The 25,056-nt window shown below is 40.0% G+C and overlaps 4 protein-coding genes and 1 pseudogene across 6 annotated transcripts; 4 read left to right on the forward strand and 1 right to left on the reverse strand.

Annotated features, from left to right (window-relative positions):
* The first annotated feature begins 401 nt into the window (after positions 1-401).
* LOC107375576 (cystatin-C) lies at positions 402-1,409 on the forward strand. Its single transcript, XM_015944164.3, has 3 exons — positions 402-677; positions 795-953; positions 1,145-1,409. Exons 1-3 carry the CDS (start codon positions 483-485, stop codon positions 1,217-1,219), a joined length of 429 nt encoding a protein of 142 aa, XP_015799650.3. The 5' UTR covers positions 402-482; the 3' UTR covers positions 1,220-1,409.
* Positions 1,410-10,180: 8,771 nt separating this feature from the next.
* Positions 10,181-10,863, forward strand: LOC129166948 (cystatin-C-like). The gene is made up of 3 exons (XM_054750783.2): positions 10,181-10,369; positions 10,497-10,625; positions 10,789-10,863. The coding sequence occupies exons 1-3, from the start codon at positions 10,181-10,183 to the stop codon at positions 10,861-10,863; spliced, it is 393 nt and encodes a 130-aa protein (XP_054606758.2).
* Positions 10,864-18,827: 7,964 nt separating this feature from the next.
* LOC107375575 (glycine N-acyltransferase-like protein 3) lies at positions 18,828-20,739 on the forward strand. The gene is made up of 5 exons (XM_015944163.3): positions 18,828-19,011; positions 19,099-19,206; positions 19,320-19,440; positions 20,007-20,139; positions 20,213-20,739. Exons 1-5 carry the CDS (start codon positions 18,937-18,939, stop codon positions 20,622-20,624), a joined length of 849 nt encoding a protein of 282 aa, XP_015799649.1. The 5' UTR covers positions 18,828-18,936; the 3' UTR covers positions 20,625-20,739.
* Positions 20,740-21,023: 284 nt separating this feature from the next.
* On the forward strand, positions 21,024-21,845 carry LOC139062247 (glycine N-acyltransferase-like; annotated as a pseudogene).
* mgme1 (mitochondrial genome maintenance exonuclease 1) lies at positions 21,421-24,979 on the reverse strand. Of its 3 annotated transcripts, XR_011515577.1 has the most exons (6): positions 24,294-24,979; positions 23,997-24,216; positions 23,791-23,923; positions 23,326-23,456; positions 22,636-22,719; positions 21,809-21,947 (listed from the first exon to the last, which is right to left on the reverse strand). XR_011515577.1 is itself a non-coding variant. In XM_015944161.3 (5 exons), exons 1-5 carry the CDS (start codon positions 24,799-24,801, stop codon positions 21,923-21,925), a joined length of 1,017 nt encoding a protein of 338 aa, XP_015799647.1. In that variant the 5' UTR covers positions 24,802-24,979; the 3' UTR covers positions 21,421-21,922. The 3 variants fall into 3 exon arrangements, 2 of the variants coding, with proteins under 2 accessions (XP_015799647.1, XP_070398018.1); XM_015944161.3 differs by lacking the exon at positions 22,636-22,719 and having other exon boundaries at positions 21,421-21,947; XM_070541917.1 differs by lacking the exon at positions 21,809-21,947 and having other exon boundaries at positions 22,626-22,719.
* Between the last annotated feature and the right edge of the window lie 77 nt (positions 24,980-25,056).

Consider the following 25,056-nt stretch of genomic DNA (forward strand, 5'->3'; position numbering starts at 1 on the left):
TATAATTCCGACCAGACATGGAGACAGAGAAGAAAGAGAAAGGAAGAGTCAAAAGGAGGGGTGGGTTCCACTAAAATAAACAATCCATGATGAACAACAGTCTGCTTCTAGATCTGCAGGAAGAGAACAAAAAGGGGCACACAAAAATACAAGAGCAAGCTATCACTGTGTCAACCTGATGAGGAAATTTTGGACTTTGTTTTTTAAATAAGTGTGTTTGCTAAATTGTAAGTTACCTTTGCACTTTAGATAGAGCGCTCCTTTTTACCGTACGTTTACTTTTTTTTTTTTTTTTTTCAAAAATCAATGAAATCGGGGCAGGCCAGAGGCAGCAAAAGCCGCCCTAAGAGGAGGGTTTTGTTGAGGAGGCTGCTGATTGGCTTCATTGCTCCTCTAAAACTACTGGATGGATCATTTATAGGAGACGTAATGCCAAGCAAGTTGCCAGAATTTTTTCTGCTAATTGAACCTACAGAAGAACAATGTGGAAGGTTGTATTACTTTTCTTTGCAGCCCTAATTGCTGCAGTACTTCCCATCCCAGGAGGACTTTTTGATATAAAAGCCAATGATACCGACGTCCAAGAAGTGCTGAGCTTCTTTACTATCCAACACAACAATGGGACCAATGACACTTACCTCCACCAAGTCAGAGAGGTGGTCCGTGTTCAAGCTCAGGTCAGTTTGGTTTAGAAGGTTTTTCTGTTTTAAATGGCTGAAATCAACAATCATTAGAATGTACTTTTCTTTGACTATCTGTTGATAATGACAGTCTGTATTTCTGTCTCCTTAAAGGTGGTTGCAGGATTGAAGTATTATTTTACTGTGAACATGGCACGGTCTACCTGCAGAAAGGACGATGCAGAAGAGGACAGTTCAAAAAAGGATTATGTAAATAAGGACGATGCAAAGAAAGAAGAATGTGTCATTCAAACAGAACCAGCCTTGGCTCACGTAATTATTACACTAAACAACAACTTTCTTCTTTTTTTTTTGGGGGGGGGGGCGACATTTTAATACCTTTAAAAGTTAATGATATCACAACATTTAACAAAAAAAATTCTTTAAACAAAAACGCCTAATTTTATCTGAATGAATATTTAACCCCATTGATGTTAATTAATTTCTTTACTTCTTTTTTCCAGTCTTACCAGTGCACGTTTACTGTGTGGAGCCGCCGATGGCTCAACGACACCCGCCTGCTGGAGCACAAATGCTAGAAATAGAACTGTGAATATTTCCTGGATTTGCCTTCAGTGTAAAGTTCACTGATACAGAAATGTTAACATACCTAAACCATGTTTGTTGCATAATTGTACACTGGCTGTTTTTCAAACTTGACTGCTTTCAGGATAATTCTGTAACTTTTTAACCCAAAATAAAAGCACATTTGATGATTGTCACAAAGCTCGAGAAGCTTTAAAGTGAAGTTCTTTATAACCTTTATAGCACTGAAGCACATCATGTCCTTGTATTATACGTTACCTTTTGTTGGCCAAAGGTCAAGTGGAATAGATTAAAGAAAAAAGATCAATACCAACTGTATTGGTTTTGTAGTGGAGAATTTAAAAGCCATGTAAGTAAAAAGGAATAGGACAAAATTGAACTTTTCACGAACTTGCTATATCAGTTATTGAAATGTGAATGTTTCAAATGTGTTTACTGTCTTACTAATCCCACACAGCCAGTCGAAATTAAAAGCACACTCTTGACAAAACTTTTGATGTCCGGATATGTTTCCCTGAGGGAGCCATGCATGAGCCAATGGGCATAAGGGTGTTTCTAAGTAAAATTTATAAATCAACCCTATCTCACCTGTTGTAATGGAGCTGTTTTTGACATCAATAAGGTCTCCAACTCAACAGCAAGGTGAAGCCATCTTACACCCCCAGTGTTTAACACTTTTACTAGTTTAACATTGAATTCTATGTATCCCATTCACACGCTAGTCTTTTCTCATTAATATTTCTCACCAATGTCCATTATTCATTCCTAATAGCTTAAAATATTATTTTTTTAATAAACTGTGTTTCACCCCCCATAGTAATGCTCCATCTTGAAATACAGTAGCTGTTTAAGGACATACGGGGTATTTCTCAATGTCAATTTGCCTGGCCTCGCAAGGCGCCTTGCTTACAAGAAAACTGTCCTCCATTGGTCAAAGAAAACAGTTAAATGGAACAGACTTGCATCACATGACCGCCACAAAAGCCACGGTCACGTAAAGTCACGTGACACGGGAGATATATTTATACGTATAAGGTTCAATATAAATATATAATGTGCCTTTTACTTTTTAAATTGTGTATATATTTGTTGACTTAAATATATAAGTGAGTCATAACCAGCTAGCCACCGAAGCTGCAACTACTAAACATCTAACCAACCGTAAATAAATCTTTTGGATATAAAAAAACATTTCAGATATCAGCCTGATAGCTACAATTAGTTGACTTACATTTAAACTTGAAATTTGCCCCCGAAGGAGTAGTTGGCTTCTGATCCACTATCCTTTTGAAAATACTGCGCTGTATTCTGGGATATCATTGACAAGGCTAGGCTACAAGACACCTCCCGTGTATCGTTGCTCAGCTAAACAGCTAACAAACGGAGAACAGACACCTCAGTAGAACATGAGCATTGGAACATGGGTGTTTCTCAATGTCAAGGCGCCTTGCCTTGTGAGGCGATGTCTTGCGAGGCCAGCGCCTTGCTTGCAAGGACACTGTCCTTCCTTGGTCAAAGAAAACGGTTAAATGGAACAGACTTGCATCACGTGACCACGGCTTCCACAGCAGTCGCATAATGGCACGTGACACGGGAGATAACGTTATATTTTATATGTATTAGTTTCAATATAAATATATAACGAGCCTTTTACTTTTTAAATTGTGTATACGTTTATTACATTAAAAATATAAGCGAGTTACAACCCGCTAGCCACCGAAGCTTCAACTACTAAGCAACTAACAAACAATAGATAACTTCTTTAGATCTACAAAACACATTTTAAATTAGCTGACTTACTTTTAAACTTGAAAATTGTCCCCGAAGTAGCTGCCGGCTTCTGGTCCACCGTCTTTTTGAAAATACTGCTGTGAATTGTGGGTAATTTTTTTTACCAAGGCTAGGCTACACCTCCCGTGTATCCTTGCTCAGCTAGCTAAATGGCAAACAAATGGAGAACACATAACTCGGTAGAACATGAACATTGGAACCGAATGGAATATGTTTTGGCGGCTCCCAATGACGTATCTCCTAGGCATAGGGCGGGGCCAAGACATCAAGGCAAGGTTCCTTGATGTTGAGAAACACCCCATGTCTTGGTGGGCAAGGTTCCTTGGCACTGACAAACACCCATTGCCATGATGTGGAGTTGGTTGCAATCAGACCTAAATGCAGGTGAGCAGGAACAGGAGGCAAACTGGCAGGCAAAAGAACTGTTTAATATGAATAATGATAGGTAGGATGATAGAGCAGGCAGACAAGACAAAGACAAGCACAAACAGAGGGTTTGAATACATGAAGGTTGTTGGGTTATTTATTTATTAAAACCAGTTTACCTTAAGAGAAATCAAACGCACAAAGAGAATTAGAGCAATATTATTGTCCAATTTTACTTTGCAAAGTGGAGAGACGAAAGGATACACACCCAAGCATGGTTCACCAGACCTCTCATCGAACCATCATCCTCCGAGAGTATTTATTAACCAAGCACACACACACGCAAAGCATATCACACCACATTCCCAAACTGCTCCGTAAGACCAGGTGGTAAGCTGTTTCACGTAAGGAATAAAAATACTGTCATCTCTTCACCCACACAAACCCAGGTGCAATAAGTCAACATAATATTTCTCATGGGAGTGTAACCATAACATAGAACAGCATGATCTGAGGGAGGTTGTTCTCCTCCCTGTTGAAACGGGAAAGCTAGTAAAAAGATAACACTAGCATTTCAATGAAGCAACAGGTGTTTTCACTTGAAAAGGAGGCAGTTATGCTTTTAAGCAGTAATGACAACGGAATCCACTTTTTCCCCAACAAAGGTAATCAGGAATCAGGTAGGTAGGAAGAAGGAGCAGATCCTGACTCATATGAGATATAGGGATGGCACCAGTTCTCTCTGAAGCAGCCTTGGTGGTTTGGGGAAATTCTGCTCCTTCCTCTTTGGTTGCTTGACCTGCTCCAACTGCATGCGACACAACTCTACCTCTCAGTTTTTATTACTCAACACATAGATCAAATTTAGTGAAGAATGCAAATTGAAAGAACAGATCGGATGGCTGGAATGAAAGCTGGAAGTCAATGATGACACGTAGTGTTTTTGATGCATGTTCTACCGTCGATGTAATACCTACTGTGAACCTCGTGGCACTAACACACTGGGCCTGTAAATCAGCTCCAACTGCAAAAGTTTTATTAGATGCATATGAATGCTATTTTACAAACCTTCACATCACATAGATATTTCATCATTAATAATAATCTCCTGCTTGACTTGACCCCAGGTGCATTGCAGGTTTTGGTCATGTTTACACTTGTAAAGAACAAATTACTTCCATTAAACCACTGTGTAGTGACTATCAAGTCCCACTTTTAGTCACCCTCGGGTGCGGGTGGAGGCATTGACTCGCTTCAACAATATTGTCCAGGCAGAAAGCGGGTTTGGGTTTATTGTCCCATTTATTGAATATGTTGACGATCACAAGCTGGGTCCAGAATGGCTATTTCTTGTCCAGGTTTATGTAAATGATGAAAGTTATAACGGCAAATTAGATGTGGCATATGAAACCAAATGAAGCGGTAAAAACCGTGTGACCTCCCGTCACCCACAAAACGCCAATGCACTGCCACCTCAACACCTTTATAGGCTCCGCAGTGCCACCAGTGGTCAAAGGAAATACAAACCATAGTGCAATAAACTGAAATGTACATAAAACATTATCAAAATAAACTTAGATCATAATCTAATCTAAACCAAAACAATAATGGCTCCTACACACCGGCCCCAATTGTGTAAACAGCACAATTAAATAATAACAAAATAAGGAGCCAAAAAATGTCCCATGTAGTCCCATGCAGTATCTTCTCTCCATCTTATACAGCTGCTTGAAGAAGGCAGATCTTCGAGATGGGCCTCTCCAGCTGCCCGGTCTTCGTTTTCAGCTGAACTGCTCTAACAAGTCCATTTTTGTCAGGATAAGTGTTGATTATTCTTCCAAGTTTCCTTTTTTTTTTTTTTTTTTTTTTTTGGCGGATCTTGAAGCCATGAAGTCCATAGCTGTGACATTGTCTGGGAGACAGGCTCAACCACTCTCAAAGTCTTTTTCCTTGGGTGATAGACACTGTGGTGTGGAAGATACCAGACTTTTCCTTCTTTGGGTTCCATCTGATCAAGAGGACCTTTTTCTGCATAGCCTTTGTCGATAAGATCCATCATGAATGCTGTATATTCCTTTTTGTAGACTTTGTTCCTCTCAAACTTTCTTTTGAGGGTCTGAAGGCGTTGTGCCATAACACACCGGTTGTTGGGCATGATAATGTCATCCTTTTTGAAGGGCAAGTCCAAACAATAATGTCCATCCAGCATACAAGCTGAATTTTCCATTATTTCCATAAATTTCTTGTCCTCGATTGAGATTTCATGTTTTTCTTCCAGTGTTTTTTCATCAAAGTCTTGATTGTATTGAGATATCAACAGCTCCTCCAGTTTGGCAACAGAAATCCTGTTTGCGTAAACAGTTGTACAGCCTTTCTGTGTAGTTACACTGCTTCGCAGGGGACCATTAATGACCCATCCAAGTAGAGTTCTGACAGCATATGGTCCGTTGCCTTGACTGTTGATTATCTCCCATGGCTCCATGAGGTTTGATGCATTCATTCCAATCAAAAGCTCGACATCAGCATTCAGTTCCGGAATCCTGATGGTGCTGAGATAGTCCCATTTTTCAACATCTCTCTGAAGAGGAATGTTGTTCCGAGAGACTGGAATGGCTTCTTGTGTGTAAACTTCAGGAAGTTCTACAAAGCTGTTACTTTGTAGCCCCGAAATTTCCAGTCCAGTGGCACAACAGCTGCTCACCAACCTTTCTTGGCCCATAGTACGCAGCAAGATGTTAATCTTTGGGCCTTGCACGTTTAGTTTCTTCTTTAATTTGTTGGTAATGAAGGTTGCTGTGCTTCCAGGATCCAAGAAGGCATAAGTTTGAAACACTTGATCTCCTTTCTTAGATTTTATTTTGACGGGAACAACTGAAAGAGTACAGTCCTCTCCTCCATCAGTACAAACATCAGCCTTATGAGACACGAGGGCACTGCTGACAGGTGTTTCTTGGGCTTTAGCTTGTTCTTTGTCAGAATGTAGGATGGTAGGATGCTTCCGGTTGCATTTATCACAAGTGAGGCGATTTTTACATTCCTTACTCATGTGGCCAACCTTAAAACATCCAAAGCATATTCCCTTTCCTTTCAGAAATTCAATTTTATCCTTTTGAGGAATCCTGGTTAGCTTTGGACATTTCAATAAGGAATGAGATTGATCACAATATGGACAGGCTTCTGGAGCTGGACTTCTGGTAGCTACTGGCTGCACTTGTGGCTTTGGTAGCACAGATGGGGAAGATATAGCGCAGTCACTGGGTGCTATAGCTGTAACAAAGGTGCTTCCTTTGATGTTGGTCTTTATTGAGCCTTTGTTTCTTGGTACTTCCTTTGCTGCAAGACTTGGTCTTGTTTCAGAAATGTCTCCAAATAAAGGATGAGACAATATTTTTACTTGATGCTCAAGGAAGGTGACCATGCCAGTAAATGTTGCCCTGAAACCTCGCCGTTCCTGTAGTTCACAGGCTGCAGTTCTCCATTTTTCACGTAGCTTGTAGGGCCATTTCAGGATCACTTGCCTCATGTAGGATGGTAGATTAAGTTCTTCCATATAATGTATGTCAGACATAGAATTACAGCATCCTCTTAAAAACAAAGCAAAGTCTTGCAAAGCTTGAATTTCTTCAGTTTTAATTGCTGGCCAACAAATGACTTTGTCCATATATGCTGTTGCTATTTTATGTTCATTGCCAAAGTGCTCCATTAGAAGACCTTTTGCCTTTTGGTAACCTTGCTGTGATGGCATATGCATGCAGCTCCTCACAAGCTCTCTTGGCTGTCCCCTGGTGTATTGTTCGAGAAAGTACAAACAGTCTTGATAGCTGCTGGTTTTTCCCTCCACACAATGTTCAAAGGCTTTAAAAAATGAAATACATTGTAGTGGATTACCATCAAAAACTGGAATTTCTCGCTGGGGCAACGTAGCTGATAATTGGTGCTGAACAAGCATTGCTGTGATTTCATTTTGCTTTTGCATAATAGCACAAATTGCATTGTTGTCCACAGGTGAAAATATTTCCACAGGGTTCTGCTGCTTGTTTGGGGGAGATTGTGGTTGTAATGATTCACTTTGAATGGACATCTTTAACTTTTGTTGCTTGAATTGAGTCGGTGCACTTGACTTGAGTGTGACAGTTTTAGGTCGAGCATCTGGTTCAGACACTAGGGGCGCTGTTGAGCTCAGCTGAAAGACGGCGCCTTTTGGCACAAATTCCTTTGCTTGAGGATTAAACTCGGCTTGCTTTTGTTCTCTGAGTCCTTTGCTCACATAAGAGTTCATGCCATTTGAGCAGGATCGTCTTCCCACATCACTTCCTTCCAAAACAGAGAGTTTTATTGATGCAGCAGCTATTTGTGCTTCCAACTCCATTTGTTCCTTTTGCTTTCTTAATTTCTCCGCTTCCAGTCTGTGTTTTTCCTCTTGCTCTTCCAGCTCGTGTCTCCTCTTCAGAGCAGCAGCTTTCTCAATCAATGCTGCTTTCTCTGCCATGACCAATTTACAAGCGGATGAAGTGCTTGATCCAGACGCACGGCTGCTTTTGCGCGACCGTTTGGATACATTTGACGCACTATCTTCAGGTTTAACACAGTCAAAATGTTCATCATATTCTTTCACCCCAACCTTCGCGTCGGGCTCATCATCAGCATTTTCATTTTCATTCAAAACTTCGTTTTCTTTTAACCAACTGCACACTTCATTCACGAACGCTTCATTTGCAGCACTTTTATCTTTAAACCATGCATTTTGTCTCTGTTGTTCATCTTCGGGTAAAGAAAACTCCTTTAATAAAGTGTCATGAAGTGAAGATGCATTTTTACATAATGCACTGAACCCTTTAAGATGTTGTTTGATGGCAATAAAATTGGCAGATGATGAACAAAGGACTTTTATTTTTGCCTTTATTTTATTGGCTTGTTTAAATAGATAAGACCTCTCCTTTTGCAGTTTTTCGATCTCAAAAGCCAAACCTTTAACAGAAAACTTCCTTTGTCTTTTTTCATTTTCATTGTCTCTAGAATTGGTTTCATCATTATCCAGATCCATTTAATCCATAAAACACCACTCAGCAAACACGGATGATTGTGGCGCTCTTCCTCGCGCTATTTTACGCACTGCTGCGCTTTAATTTGCCACAAAGCACGAGTATTGACACAGTCACGTTTGTGTTTTCCAGACATCAGCACATGAATGAACAGTTTAATGAGTGGAAGCCATCAATATCCTTAGCAGTTCTTATGCAGGCAATCAGCTCTTGTCAGGCCGCAGCGCATCAAAACTCCACTCCAGCGTCTTTAACCCAAAAGGATGACTGCACTCACCGGAGATGTCTTGAATGTTTTGCTTGTGCCTCAAACCTTTTAGATTGCTTTGGAGTCCCAACAAAGGATCGATGTATGCTGACGTCTCAATCCAACCTCCAGGTAAACAGCGCTGCGGGTGTGGCACCTGCCAAACTTTTCCTGATGAGCTCCAGATGATGCGACTTCCTCCAATTCTAGACAGGTCCAGGTTTTTACTTGTTGTAGTGACTATCAAGTCCCACTTTTAGTCACCCTCGGGTGTGGGTGGAGGCATTGACTCGCTTCAACAATATTGTCCAGGCAGAAAGCGGGTTTGGGTTTATTGTCCCATTTATTGAATATGTTGACGATCACAAGCTGGGTCCAGAATGGCTATTTCTTGTCCAGGTTTATGTAAATGATGAAAGTTATAACGGCAAATTAAATGTGGCATATGAAACCAAATGAAGCGGTAAAAACCGTGTGACCTCCCGTCACCCACAAAACGCCAATGCACTGCCACCTCAACACCTTTATAGGCTCCGCAGTGCCACCAGTGGTCAAAGGAAATACAAACCATAGTGCAATAAACTGAAATGTACATAAAACATCAAAATAAACTTAGATCATAATCTAATCTAAACCAAAAACAATAATGGCTCCTACACACTGCTTAAAGCCAATCTCATGGTTTAAAATGTTAATAAAATGGAATTTGCATGAACTGCTATAATATTTTGGAGACTGGAACTCCTTTAGGATGACAGCAATCTTTTTTAGGCTTTCTGACTAGCCGTTAGCTGATCAGTCACATTGGACATAAACTTTATTTTCTGCAATGCTGAAGCCATCCAGGAAACTATCTACACAAATAATTACAAGTTTCACACAAAAACACTTCAGAATTGCTTAAAATCCTATTTAGCTTATTCTGCTGTTGCTCTTCTTTGCACAGAAAAAGTAATAGTTAAAAATAAATAATGGTAAATGGTTTTGCAATTTACTGTACAAAATGCCTCCTGCATGTTATTATAGGTCTTCACTTACAATGAACGTCACAAATGTTTAATTTTCTGTACACAGTTGGTCTAGGTGGGGGAGCCTAACACTGAACCCTAATCACAGCTGTATTACTCAAGATAAAACTATTCATATAATTTTTAATAGGTTCTAAAATGTATTTTTAACTTGGACAAACAAGCAAAAAAAAAACACTGACATGAAATCTTTGAATGAAAAGATTGACGATCTTTGACTGCGCTTGCTAAGTTGTAAGTAACCTTTGTACCTTAGATTAATTCTAGTTTTCACTGTGAAATTGACTTTTTTCAAAAAAATCAATGCACTTGGGCCAGGCTAGGGGCAGCAAAAGCCACCCTAAGAGGCAGGTTTGTGTGGAGGAGGCTGCTGATTTGATGCATCGCTCCCCAAAATCTACTGGATGGATCTTTTATAGGAGACTAAACATAAAGGGAAGTTGCCAGACATTTTCAGAGTGTTGAACCTACAGAAGGACAATGTTGCAGCCCTTCATACTGTGGAGGGATTTGGGTTTGCCATGCCGGGGGGACTTTTTGATTAAAAAAAAAAAAGCCAATGAAACAGATGTCCAAGAAGTGCTGAGCTTCTTCACTATCCAACACAACATCGGTACCAACGACATTTACCTCCACCAAGTCAGAGAGGTGGTCCATGTTCAAGCTCAGGTCAGTTTGGTTTAGAAGATTTTTCTGTTTTAAATGGTTGAAATCAACAAATAATCATTAGAATGTACTCCATTTGACTTCTTTCTTTGACTATTCGTTGATGATGACTATTTCTCTCTCCTTAAAGGTGGTTGAAGGAACAAATTATATTCTGACTGTGAACATGGCAAGGTCTACCTGCAAAAAGGACGATGCAAATAAGGACGGTGCAAAGGATGAAGAGTGTGTTATTCAAACAGAACCTACATTGGCTCATGTACTTATTTTACTATAAATAAAATTATTCTTAAGAAAAGTCTATTTAATACTTTAAAACTGAATGATACCACAACTTTCTTCAAAACATCTTAACAACAAAGACACCTAATTTTACCTGAATGAATGATATTAATGATTTTCTTAACTTCTTTTTTTCCCAGTCTTACCAGTGCAAGTTTTCTGTGTGGCGCCGCCCATGGCTCAACGACACCCGTCTGGTGGAGCACAAATGCTAAAGAGAGATCTTCGAATTGTTCATTTGTCTTCAGTGAAAAGTTGTTTTAGATCAGTTACAGAAATTTTAAATCAAAATCAAATCACTTTTATTGTCACGTCACATGTGCAGGTACACTGGTACTGTACATGCGAGTGAAATTCTTGTGTGCGAGCTTCACAGCAACAGAGTTGTGCAAAAATACAGTAATGTAAAAACATGTAAAATATAAAAATGGCTAATCTAAATATACAAATGAATAAAGTAAACAATAAGATAAGAGATATAAATATACAGAGGCTGGTATGTGCAAAATAGTGGCATTAATGTACAGTATGGAGTGTAATTTTGGAGTTTCAAAGTGAGGGTGAGGTGTCTGTGAAGTGTTCAGCAGTCTGATGGCCTGATGGAAAAAGCTGTCTCTCAGTCTGCTGGTTCTGGACCGGATGCTGCAGAACCTCCTTTGTGATGTAAGTAGTCTGAACAGTTTATGGCTGGGGTGACTTGAGCCCTTGATGATCCTCCCCGCTTTCCTCAGGCACCGCTTCTTATAGATGTCCTGGAGGGAGGGAAGCTCACCTCCAATAATCCTTTCTGCACACCGCACTACTCTCTGGAGAGCTTTGCGGTTGTAAGCGGTGCTGTTGCCATACCAGGCGGAGATGCATCCAGTGAGGATGCTCTCAATGGCACAGCGATAGAAGGTCCTGAGGATGCATCATACCTAACATACCTAAATTTACTGTTACATAATTGTACACTGGCTAATATTTTTCTAACTTGACTCCTTTCATTATTCTACTTTTTTTTACCCAAAATAAAGCACATTAGAATAATGATCATCATAAAGGTCAAGATGCTTTAAAATCAACTTCTTTATGGCCTTTTAATATTTTGCTTTGCAGTGTTTTCTGTGGTATACATTATCTTTTGTTGGCCAGAAGTTGAAGAGTAATGTGGAATGGAATAAAGAAAAAATAATCTTTTGTGAGTTTTTATTTATTTTTTTCCGTGTCCCGTCGGGCTGTAAAGCAATCAGAAAGGATGTCTGAGTGCCAATGACGCAAGTTATAATTATCTTGCTTAATTGGAGCATAGAACATAGCATTAACAGTTGTAAACTAGTAACAGCCGTAATTCATGTGGGTCAGGTTAGTTTGCGATAAAGTTAAAAAACAAAAACAAGTCAGTGGGCTAGGCTGAGTTTGCGTGAATGGGCGGGGCTGACTCTGGTGCAGCTCCGCCTTTGTGGTTCTGCAGCGAGCACCCTCTCTTTATCTATGGACTGTAGTAAATCTAAGACATCCTTATGGGGAGATGAGGCCTCGGGCGAGTCCTGAGGACGGCTCCTCTTGGTCCCAGGTGTTTCCGTCTCAGCTGCTGCTGCTTTCTTCGGTCCCATGACAAAAATCTCAAAAACCTCGTCAATATATATTTGCAAATTTTCTAAATTTTCTCCACTTACCTCCAGGTTGAGTGTGTTATATTTACCAGATTTATTAACGTGGGAGGCTGCGGGCGGGCCTGTGGGCTTGCCGCTGATATCTCCCGGGACTCTGCCGGCTGCTGGTTGTGGCCCCCCGGGGCGATCCTCTGCGCCTCTCGAGTGGGGCGGGGGCCTTTCTGGTTGCAGTCTCCTTGGGGTTCCTGTGTTCTGGGGCAGCGCCTGGATCTCTGGGACTTGGAGCTCCCCCCTGTCTCCTACACATCTTTGGGGGGCGGATCTGTGGTCCCTCACACTCTCTATTGGACGCTCCTATAGAGAAACCTTACATAAACAAGCGTGTGTACACACACAGGTGCTCACATGCTCTCAAAAGTATGGGCTTGGGCACGTTCAACACTTGTCTTAAGGATGTCGTTGCCACTAAATGCCCTATGATTTATTATCATGTGATTGTTCAGTTAAACAATGCTGATTTTATATTTCATCATCAGGTTGACGCGGTGATAGCTTGCTCCTGATGTAAGCAGACTCTTGTTCATTATTGTTTATTTTTATGGAACACCCACCCCCCCTCCCACCCCTCTCTTCCCACCTTTTGTCTCTTCCTTTCTCTTTCACCTGTGTCTCCGTGTCTGGTCGGAATAACAAAGCATTCAAAAACAATAACAATAAAGTTTTAAGTATCAGGCGTGACATTAAAAGCAGACGCTTTGATGCTCCACCTGAGAGTAAATCTGTAAGGCTTGTCACCAGCATTCAGACATCAATTCTGTTTGCTTCACAGCCAGACAGGACACGGTAAAAAAATAAAAATAAAAATAAATAAATAAATATTGTTAAAGGGGAGAGGAAAGGAAGATGTGTGTGTGTGTGTGTGTGTGTGTGTGTGTGTGTGTGTGTGTGTGTGTGTGTGTGTGTGTGTGTGTGTGTCCTGCAGAAAAAGAGAAAAAAAGGGGACACAAAAATACAACAAAACCAACATATTACTGCGCCAACGGCGCGAGGATATATAACAGAAGCACTTTTTGCTGTTCAATTGTATGCAATGTGTCTGCATTAATGAATATGTATTCACATTGGTCTTAACACTTTTATTCATTACTTTTTTTTCCAGTCATACCAGTGCAAATTTTCTGTTGTGACCCAGAACAATACTCGGTTGGAGGAGTACCAATGCTAGAAAGAGAACTGCGAATTGTTCGTGGATTTACCTTCAGATCAGTTTCAAAAGTGTTAACATACTTTATTTTTGTATGTTGCATAATTCTACTCTAGCTACTTTTATTATTATTTTATTAACACAAAAAGCAAATTAAATGACTGATTTTCAAATATATCATGAAGCTTTAAAAGAAAGTTCTTTAAAACTTTTTTCTGTTCTTTAGTTTTGTTTGTTCTTGTATAATATTTCAGTTTGTGCCCAATATTAATCAATTAGTTTAAATATAAAAATAGATTATTAAAATAAATGTTGTACTGTGTAATTTAAATGCCAAGTTTCTTGTGGTGAAAGAATAAAAAAGTTGACATTTTATTTAATAATCAGTTACTTAACGAAAGTTCTTTTATTTGTCAATCCATGACAGAAGGTTGCCGTTTCCGGTGCTGATATTTGCTGAGCGGGTCAGAAAGGAAATGTAAAAGACATGATACTTTGCTCTTAATCAGAACAATGAATATTTATTAATGTCTGCTGAAACAAAAGTTTCTCAATTACTTTCCATCACGGTCTCCCTGGGGAACATCAATTTATTTAAACACACACATACACATAGGGGGCCACAAGCTTTCACCTTGTGAATCACTTTTACAGCTCTGGGTGATCAACAGGCATGTGTTTATTTTGAACAATTTCATTCTTTGATATTCTTATCTTGTTTACATCATTTCTTATTCATGTTTGTCTTCCTTCTCATCTTTAGTTTCAGTTTTTCCATTTTCCCAATTTTGTATTTCAAATATGTTTGTTAAAAATTCTATACATTACCGGTTAAACATTTTAGAACACCCCAATTTTTCCAGGTTTTGATTGGAAATTATGCAGTTTAATGTCACAATGCATTTTGAAATGAAAGCATAGTTCAAATAAGCGATTGGGGTCAAAAAAGAAATCATGGAATCAATTTATAGTAAATGTATTCTAAACTTTTGACTCATCAAAGTAGCCATTTTTGGCAGATATAACAGCTGAACACACTCGTGGCATTGTTTTTACAATAGAAATCAAATATTCTTCAGAGAGTTCTTCCCATATCTGTTGCTGAAGTTCCCATAAATGTGTGACACTTGTAGGTTGATTTGCTTTCACTCTTCTGTCCAGTTCATCCCAAACCAGCTCGATGGGGTTTAAGTCTGGAGGCTGTGCTGCCACTCCATGTTTACAAGCTAACCATCTTGCTCTTTTTCCTGAGGTAGTTCTGGCATAGCTTGGACTTATGATTTGGGTCATTATCTTGCTGTAGGATGAAGCCCTGACCAATTAGGCGCATACCAGAGGGTACTGCATGGCGCTGGAGAATGCTGTGGTAGCCGTTTTGGTTCATGGTGCCTCTCACTCTGCACAAGTCACCGACCCTGGATCCAGCAAAACAGCCCCAGACCATCACACTTCCTCCTCCATGTTTGACAGTTGATGCCACACTGTGGAACCATCCTTTCACCTACTCAACAGCATACAAAGATCCTGTGTGATAAACTGAAGATTGCAAATTTGGATTAATCACTCCATAATACCTTCTTCCAGTCTTCAGTAGTCCAATGGTGGTGTTTCATGGCCCAGGCAGGTCTCTCTTATTCTGGCGTCTTTGCAGTGACTTTTTTGCTGCAACTCATCCTGTCAAACCTGCAGCTCGAAGTCTTCTCTTCACAGTTGAAACTGAGACTTGCTTACTACGACCACTATTAAACTGTGCTTGGAGCTATTGTCGTGTGAGCCAGCTGTTAACTCTCAGAAACTTGTCCTCTGATGCAGTTGTGGCTTTGGGTCTGCCAGACCTCTTCCTGTCAGAATTTGCAAAGAACAAGACCTCAGTAAAGGTATAAAGTATTTACTAAAACCAATTAAGATTATTAAAACGGACTACAAAACTTAGACTAAAAATACCCAGACTAAGGCTTACGAGTAGAGCCCAGTCAGTCGCTGGGGTGCAGAACCCCAATAACGAAATAGAAACTAAATCAAAGGCACCCCTAAACAGGTGTGATCATGCATTCAGGAGTGAAGGTACCTTTGAGCAACACACACACACACACACCACCCAGAGACCTTTCTACCGCTGAAGTGTCCTAGCGCACCCATTGACAGCAGCCCCCAAACGTGATTCAGCGCTGGAGCCAGAGTCTAAACAGACCAGGATGGTTTGGAGTGAATGGAGGGTGAACACCAACAACCATGTAGCAAGGGAACTGGTAGACTGTCCACAGGTTGGAGACCGCTCACAGGTTGGAGACCGCCGTGGCTCTTCAGGACATTAACTACCGGGACACACTCAATTGTGAGTTGGCAGCACAGAAAAGGGAAGGGTGGAGCAGGACAATCAAAAAATCCAACCAGAACAGAGACAGAACAGCAATGCCTCATAGTGTGCTGCAAAAAGATAATTCATAAATTAGCTATTTAGTGGTCTAAGATCCAACAAAAGAGCCAGGTTATAGACACACTCTTAATAAGGCAGATTAATGACAGGGAGAACCTCCACCATGTCTCTCCAAGACATGGGTGACACATCATGTTGATGTGTTTCTTGTTTGGCCAAAATGGCCGACTGAAGCTAAGAAGCTGCCTCTTCAGTAAATGAGAGCTCTGAGGAAAATCAAACTTTTTATATATATGAAACAAACACTCAAGAATTCCAAGATTTATTGAACCTCATCGCAGTCCAATACAACGGCACCAACGACACTTACCTCCACCAGGCTACAGAAATGGTCAGGGTTCAATTTGAGGTCAGTTTGGTTTAGAATCTTTTTCTGTTTAATAGGTTGAAATCGAAGAATAATCACTGAAATATAATATGGGTTAAGAAATGTAATTTACATTTCTCAAACATTTATTAAATTTGACTGTCTGAATTTCTGATTTCTTAAAGGCCAAGACTGAAGGATTAAAGCAGTGGTTCTTAACCTTGTTGGAGGCACCGAACCCCACCAGTTTCATATGCTCATTCACCGAACCCTTCTTTAGTAAAAAATAAAATATGATTTTTTTTTACTGGTTTACGAAATGAATTGTGCATTAATATCACCTTGTTCAAATAACAAAACCAACACAGTGCATGAACTCAAAACAACTTACCTCAGTGTGACTTCTGCTGTTGCCTTTGAGAGACCAGTTCAGATATGCGTGGCTTCACCTTGGAAAGTGCCAGTCTCATGTCATTTTCACAGCAAAGTCTGTTCCTTTTCTTAGTTTTTATGTCCAGCATCCTCGAAAAAGATTGCTCACAAAGATATGTTGTAACAAATGGTACAAAAAAATCCAGGGCCTTCTTAGCAATAACTGGATAATTTTCCATTTGTTGACACCAAAACGTTGAGAGCATTGTTGTTCCGAAGAGTTGCTGTTGAACCTGGCTCTGCTGAAGTTCAATGATTTCGTCGAGGTATTCATCATTGACATCTGCTGTCTCAATAGCAAACGTGAACGGCTGTCTCACCCATGCTGGATATGATGCTCTTGTTGGGAAGTATCCATCGAGAGGCTTTGCAAGCTCATCTAAGTGCGTGGCAATTGTTTGCTTCAGTTCCATGGGTACAGATATGTCTCCAAGTCCACACACATCTTCGATCTTACTTACACAGTCGTCCAGAAGGGGGAAGTTTGCGAAGTTGTTGTTCTCTGCTCGTCGTTTCCATAACGGTAACTTTTTTTGAAAAGCCTTCAGGTTTTCTTCTGCTTCCATTATGTTAACTCCACCACCCTGCATCTGCTGATTTAGATGATTGAGAGCTGCGAATATATCAGCCATGTATGCTAAAATGAGAATGAACTCAGAATCTTTGAAGCAATCTGCATGACAATGTTGGTGCTCTTGCAAAAACTGGGCTAATTCCACACGCATGGCAAAAACACGATTCAGCACCTGTCCCCGGGATAACCACCGAACATTCGAATGGTAAAGAAGTACCTCGAATTCAGAGCCCATTTCTTTACACAGCTCACTGAAGATGCGGTGCCTCAGAGCACTATTGCGCACATAGTTCACACATTCCACTACAATTTTTAATACTTCTGCCATTTTGGGCGGCAAGGTTTTTGTTGCCAACGCATGCCTGTGCAGAATGCAATGTGTAACAATGATGTGCGGTGCGTCGGCTTTTACTAGCGCGCCAAAACCAGACTTTCTTCCCAGCATCACTGGAGCTCCGTCCGTACAAACTGCAGAAACCATATCCCATGAAAGGTTGTTGTCTCTGAAGAAGTCATCCACAAGCTTCTTCACATCAGCTGCCTTAGTTGTTGTTGTAAGAGGCTTACAAAATAAAAACTCTTCTTTTATCATGTTGTCTTTCACATAGCGCACAAAAACGGCAAGCTGGCTTAGATTGGAAACGTCGGTGGTCTCGTCGAGTTGAAGGCTGAATTTTGCCGGGCTTGAAATCAGATCCGCGACTACTTGAGCCAAGATGTCTTTACTCATGCACTCTATTCTGTCGCTGATGGTGTCATTTGAAAGAGGAATTTGGGATAATTTACCTTCAGCCGCTGTTCCGAGTATCAGATTCGCCATCTTTAACGCAGCTGGTTTTACGAGTGTTTCGCCAATGGTGTGCGGTTTGCCCTGCTTTGCGATCAGATAAGCAACTTCGTACGATGCTGTGAGGATCGGTTTGTTGATGGGTACGAATCCAAGAGCAGGCAGAGTGGCCTTTTCGTCGAATCTGGCTCTCTTCACCTTGAATTCAGCAAGCGTTGTGTTCTTGTATTCCCATCTCCATGCAGCTTCAAGAAGTGTTCCTTCAGTTTTGCAGGTGCGAGACTAGAGTTGCTCAACTTGGCATTGCAAATCATGCAGATGGGACGCTGACTCCCGTCACGTTCCGTGATACATGTAAATCCATGCTTTCGTTCTTTTTTAAACACAGAAACAGTTTTGTTTACCTGTTTGTAGCTACAGTTTCGCAGACAGCTGCCGGCTTCTTCAGGCTGAGCGTCAATTACAAAAGTGTTAACATACTTTATTTTTGTATGTTGCATAATTCTCCACTAGCTACTTTTTGTTATGCTTTTATGTTTTAACACTAAATAAAGCTAATTAAATTACTGATTGTCAAATATCTCGTGAAGCTTTAAAATAAAGTTCTTTACAACCCTTTTCTTTTTTTTTCTTTACTCCAGACTTGTTTGTTCATACATAATGCCATTTTTGTCAAATCAATTTGTTTACTTGATATAAAAAAGATGGTTTAAAGAACTTTAATATTGCACTGGTGAATTTTAATGCCAAGTAAGTTGTGGTAAAATATTTTTTAAAGTTTACATTTTATTTTATAATCAGTTACTTAACGGAAGTTATTTTATTTTGACAATCCGTGACAGAAAGTTGCTGTTTCCGGTGCTGATTTAACGGCTCAGAAAGGAACTGTAATAAAAGACATGATACTTTGCTCTTAAACGGAAACATGAACATCTAATTATGTCTGCTGAACATGAAGGTCCTAAACAAAGACGAGCTGCACGTCGCGGAACACGTTTTGCTAAAACATTTACCGAAGAGTTTCAAGGTAGACCATTTACTGTAGTTTGATACTTCTTCATCTTTTTAATAAGTAATAATGACTTAAACTGATACAAACTCTACATGTCTTTAGGTCTACGGTTTCCTCTTCGGTATAAACAGAGGCAAGCCAACCACACAAGAGATTGTCGTTGATACGTGGCCTGATTTTAGAGTCATTCTTTCCAGACCAGATCCCAAGGTGTGTTCAAATGTCGGTAGAAAAATGGAAATTTTATGATTTTATCAGGTTTGTGGATTATTTTGCAAGGTTAATAATATAGTTTTAACACAAATTTCCATTATAAACTGCAGAATAAACACTCCCAAGAATTCATGAAAAAGGTGACCGTCTTCTGTACGGATGAGGTCGTTTTGAGGAGAGTCCTAAGAGAAGAAAATCCAATTGACTGGAGCACTTATTTCCTGGTTGGAGGTATGTTTGGAGTTTTACAGAAATAAAAAAATTATATAAATAAAAAAGAAATATATAAATAAATTTAAAAAAAATTGCAAATAAAAAATATATAAAATTGAGTAGTCAAAATTGTGTCATCCTGATGATAGAAAGGGTCAAGTAGACATAGGTCCTAATTAAATTAAAAAAAGAAGAAAAAAACGGGATAATCCATTTTATTGTACTTTTCAAAGTAGATCAAAGTAGAACTTCTATCTGCTCATGTCTCAAAGAAAAATCCAAGTCTAAATTATCCAAAAGTGATGCCAAAGCCATTTCAAAAGAGTGCCATTCATGAGCCGCCACCATCTTTGTTGTTTTGCTGTTGCACTTGTGGTCGCTCTACAGGCATAGATCGCTGTGATTGGCTGGCCTAAACTTAGCCGAGCCAGTGACAGACCTGCTGAGGCTACAACTTTGCTAGTTCTATGGTTTGTCTAGATTTCTAAGCTAGCTCAAGACCACTTTTAAATAGATATTCTTGTGAGACAATTGGGAATACGTTTTTACAGCACTGTCTATTTAGATCACTTTGTGTCTGACAGGGTTGGATATTACCCACGAACCTCTTTTCAAAGAAGTTTCAACTGAAAATAAAGTGAACCACAGACACTACACGTTGGTACATCTTCTTTATTTGCCAGACATCAGCTTTCTCCTCTCTCCAGATGTTGACAGGTATACTTAAATGAAAATATTAAAATCTTTTTTTTTTGCATCAGAAACATGTTTTTTTGCGTATATTTTACAGTGAGCTTGAATCGAGGATTTCATCTCTTGACCTCTCCCATGTTGACTTGGTGAATAAAACTTGGAAGTTTGGAGGGAATGCTCAGGGTTACAGGAACATCCAAAACCTAATCAGCAACTTCCCAACCTTCTGCATTAGGGACATCCAGGGTGATCCAGTGGCCTGGATTCTGGTGTATGATTACTGTGCCTTGGGGATGTTGTACACTCTACCGGAGCACAGAGGAAAAGGCTACGCCAAAGTGCTGATCAGCACCATGGCCAAGAAACTCCACGCGGAGGGATTTCCTGTTTACTGTTTCATAGAAGACAACAACACGATGTCCTACAAACTTTTTACAAACATGGGCTTTCTTGAAGACTCTTCCTACAGAGCTGCATGGATTGAATTCAACTTCGGATCTGGTGATTAAAATGAAACTGATTTTTTTAAATCATTCAATCAATTTTATTAATTACATATTAAAATGAAGCCTGTATTTGCAGCAAATTTAACCTACCAGTCACAATTAAAGCTGGATTATTGGAGTTTGACACAAATCATTGATGCTTGAATAAAACAAGCACCCAGTGTTTTAAATCTGTATCCACATAACCTCTACTCACACACATTCACCTTTTATTTTTTTTACTTTTTCATCATCTTGCACACCACTCTACATTTGATCAGTAGGACAATTTTCAGCTTTATTTGCTTTAAAAAAATATTCCGTATATGTTTATTGACAGAGAGAGATTTGGTCAAACCTTCAAGACAGATCTAAGCTTTAACCTTACTCTAAAGGTTCTTTTTTTATAGCTAAAACTGATAAATGCATGTATATTGCCTCTGCGGGAAAATAAACATTTCCAAGTTGTTTTTGGTGGGTTGTTGTAACTTTTATAAAAGCATCTGGTAGTGGAGATTCTGTGATGTGCGTTTTGGGATTTGTTTATTTTTAAAAGCTCAGACGTTTATTTTATTTCATAATTATTAACCTTGATTAATTGTTAAATGAATTTGTTTTCTTGCATCGAGATTAAAAGAAGCTGCATCAGAAAAGTGTAGCCTGCTACAAACTGGCTGTATGTCACATGATGATACAACTAGGGACATGTCCAAGCTCCCCTCCACAGACAAGTATTATGTAATTATATTATAAAAGAACAATAATGTCAGGTTTTGTCAAATTGTGACGGTAAAAGAGCTCATTTAAATGTTTTCTGCTCTGAATCAGCTCAGGGCTCTCGCTGGACTCCCTGAACGACTCCCACCTGGATTTGTTCAATGCAGCGTGGAAGTTTGGAAACAACCAGGGTGCTGCTGGGATGATCTGATTGCACACTTCCCCTCCTGCTGCGTGCTGGATGCTGAAGGGAAGCCAGTCTCCTGGATCCTGATCTGTGCATGCTCCCAACATGGGAATGTTGTACACTCTGCCGGACCACAGAGGGAAAGGCTACGCTAAAGTCCTGATCAGCAGCATGGCCAAGAAACTCCGGGCTACCAGGTGTTCAGTTTCATAGAGGCGGAGAATATGGTCTCATTCAAAACCATGAGCTTCACTGAAGATCCCTCACACAGAGAAACCTGGTTTGAATCCAATCACGTTTCACTCGTGATTGGAAAATTTGAAATTTCAACTTGCAAATAGAATTCTAATAGAAAATATGATGTTTTGGTGAAGAAAAGGAAAAGATGACTCCGCCAGTGCAGATTCTCCTACACATCTCATCTTTTTTCTGAAGAACTTGATCTGAAATGAAACAAATATATATGGATTCCTTAGTGTGAGTGATTAACTTATGGTTTACATGTTAAATAGAAACTTAAAGGGATAATTTGGCTATTTTTATGACACTTGAGTAGTATCCTGGGGTTAGCTCCCAGAAGAATTACTTAATAATCCTACAGTAACATTTTGGAGACGTTTTAAGACATCAGCAATACCATAATACCCATATAAATCTTTTCAGATATCAGTGTCATTTGTCAATCATCGGTTTTAAAGTTCACAGAGAAACTTTTTGTTGGGTTTTTTATACTTATTTTTGAAATATGATTAGTAATTCTGAGTTTCACATGCAGGCTAAACATGAAAATAGTCTTCTACCCTTATGTCCTGCATTAGCCGTCGATAGAAAATAGATGCTGAAACAACTCAGAATAGAAAAGCCAGTCAGATCTATGTCACACTGAACATTAGCATTCTTGAGCCCACCCGTCAGGGAAAGCTGTTGTTCATTTAGCATCCAGGAGAGAGCAGAGCACATATTTGCTAGTAGAAGCTAACCGTTAGCAATAGCAACTCCACCACACAGCGGAATTTCCCCAGGCGTGTGTTATTTGTGGAGATAAAACATCAATGTTGCACTAGAGCAAATGGAGTCGTGTTGCTGAGGTGAGATGTCAGAATGTCAGGAAATAAGCCGTGTTCTGCTCACCTCTAGTTCCTGAAACAGGAGCGCAAGAGCTTTTCTTCTCCCATAAAGATAAACTAACAAGGCATCAGTTTATACTACAGGCCACTGCAAATGAATTTAAAAACTGAGTGAATCTGTTCTTTAAGTAAAAAGTTTTTTTTCTAACTGAATCAAGCTAATTTATGCAGTCAAATAGTTCATGTGAAAGAAAGTTAAAGAGCAAGTCACCCCCAAATCAATTTTTTTTGCTGATAAACTATATAAACGAGTCTCTAATTGTGCTGCAGACACGTGTATTCAATAATTTGGCACTTCAGTGCATCTTGGTTAAAATTCAAATGTTCTACCTAAAACTTTCAGTGTTGCGCAAATCGTCAGGGGAAAATTCTGCACTGTATTTGAATTTAAATCTGCCACTGCTATTGGCTAAGAGGTATGCTATGATGTTAGCTGGTACATTATGATGTCACAATGCCATTGTGAGCCTGTGTGTGTGTATTTGTTAGCAGCTCCGCCCTCTCGGTCTGCCAGGCAACAGCATTTGTTGCATTTTTCAAACATGAAGTGGGAGTGAAGTAAGTTTTTTTGTAGGGGGTGACTTGCTCATAATAAAACTGATTTTCTATGTAAAACATTTGTGTTTATCACAATAAAAGTGGAAATTGAACTGATTAATTCATTTTTAGGCAAATCGGCCTCAGTCTGTTTTACCTTTGTTCATTATAATCCTCGAAACGCAACAGCCACGCTTTCCAATACTCCGACATCATGTCTGAATTGATCCGGTGAGCATGAGCTGGTGTGCCATCCTTATAGGCCACAACAATGAGCCCATTTTCAACCTGCAATAAGAAGATAACAGGGTGTGACCATTCCTGTGGCATCATGTTGTAGATAAAGTTAGTCATCATCACACACTGGTGAAATTACATCTCCACATGTCACCCATCCCAGTGCAGAGTGGTGAGCTGCAACAGTGGCTGTGTTCAGGAACTACATGGTGGTTTAACCCCCCCAATCCAATCCCTTAAAGCAGAGTTTCTTTGGTATGACTCAACTGGGATTTGAACCTTGATCTACCAGTCCCAGGGTGGGCACACTACCACTACAACACTGAGAAGATAAACCAATCCCAGAGAATTTTGTAGACAGTCATCTATAAATATGATCGCTCACCTGGTAGTTGTAGTTTCCATCATTGTTCAAAGCCCCAGCATATGCTGCTACTTGAACTGGGTTGTCATAGGTATTGCTCAGAAAGGGTTTGGGTTTTTCTGAGGTTTTCCAGTCAATAACACACAGAACACCCCTGTAGAGAAAGGCTGACTGTAAGTGGCAAGAGAGAAACCTGATTGTAGGATGAGAAAAGGTCCCAGTTTCACCTGTAGCGAGCAACACAGTCCACAATTCCCAAGTAGTTGAGTGTAGCATGCTGAACGGTGCTTTCAATGGCCCTCACAGCACGGACATCCTCTAGAATGTGCGAGATGCTCCTCAGGTATCCCTGAACTTCCGGTGCAGAATCTGGTGTCTCTGAGAGACTTCTGTTTTCCAGAATTTTCTCCAGAGCAGAGTGGAAAAGATTTCCTTGTCTAAATATAGCTGTTTAGATCAAATGTATCACTTTAAATTTCACCAGAATTAATACATTTGACTTATCTTATTGTTAGAAGTCTTACTCTGGCTGTATTCTTTGAATCCTTCCTCTCCATGCTCAGCGATCATCCTCCTCTTCCATCGCTCCAAGTAGAAGATCTGCTCTGGAGAAAGTGTCTGCTGGAGAATCCGTGTCACACTCGGCGCGAAAGACCCGCCTCGATTTAACGCGATCCGTACTGGGAGTCCAGATTCCGAGTCCTCCTCTGTTTCTGGAGACCGTTCGGAGTTTAGGAAAGGATGGATAATTTTAGGTGTCCTGGCGGCTCTTGAAGGCATCGGGGCTTTCACAACTGGTCCATAAACTTGGTCATCTTCTGCTTGTAGAGTTTCAGGGGTTTGGTAGCTGACCTTAAAGGACATGACGGATTTCACAAGAGAAGTGTAACGCTCGCGATCTACAGCGCTGTATGGATTGTTTCTTCTGGGCGATGTTAGATAATGGAAAGCAGAAATGTGACACACCGTGAGGGAGGTGCTTTGAGGGACAATAATGCCCCCGACCAACAAAACACGGCTAAAAATGAACATTCTGGCGACTTTAGCAAAACAGGCTCATGGGACTAAACTATTATCTACCAAAGGACATCATTTTCTGGTAGTTTCCGGTGTTTTTAACCCCCAAAATTGGTTTATTTGAAGTAGGTACTTGCCCGAACATGTTCCCGCAAAAATCAGGCAAAACAATGAAGAGTTTCTAGACGGCGCACTTTATTGGTTGCACAACTTACGTAGACGGGAAATGAAGTTTCAGCTTTGGTTTTGTAACTGCATTTGTTAAGGTGA

Source organism: Nothobranchius furzeri, chromosome 12 (genome assembly GCF_043380555.1).
Source record: "Nothobranchius furzeri strain GRZ-AD chromosome 12, NfurGRZ-RIMD1, whole genome shotgun sequence".
Taxonomy (NCBI): domain Eukaryota; kingdom Metazoa; phylum Chordata; class Actinopteri; order Cyprinodontiformes; family Nothobranchiidae; genus Nothobranchius; species Nothobranchius furzeri.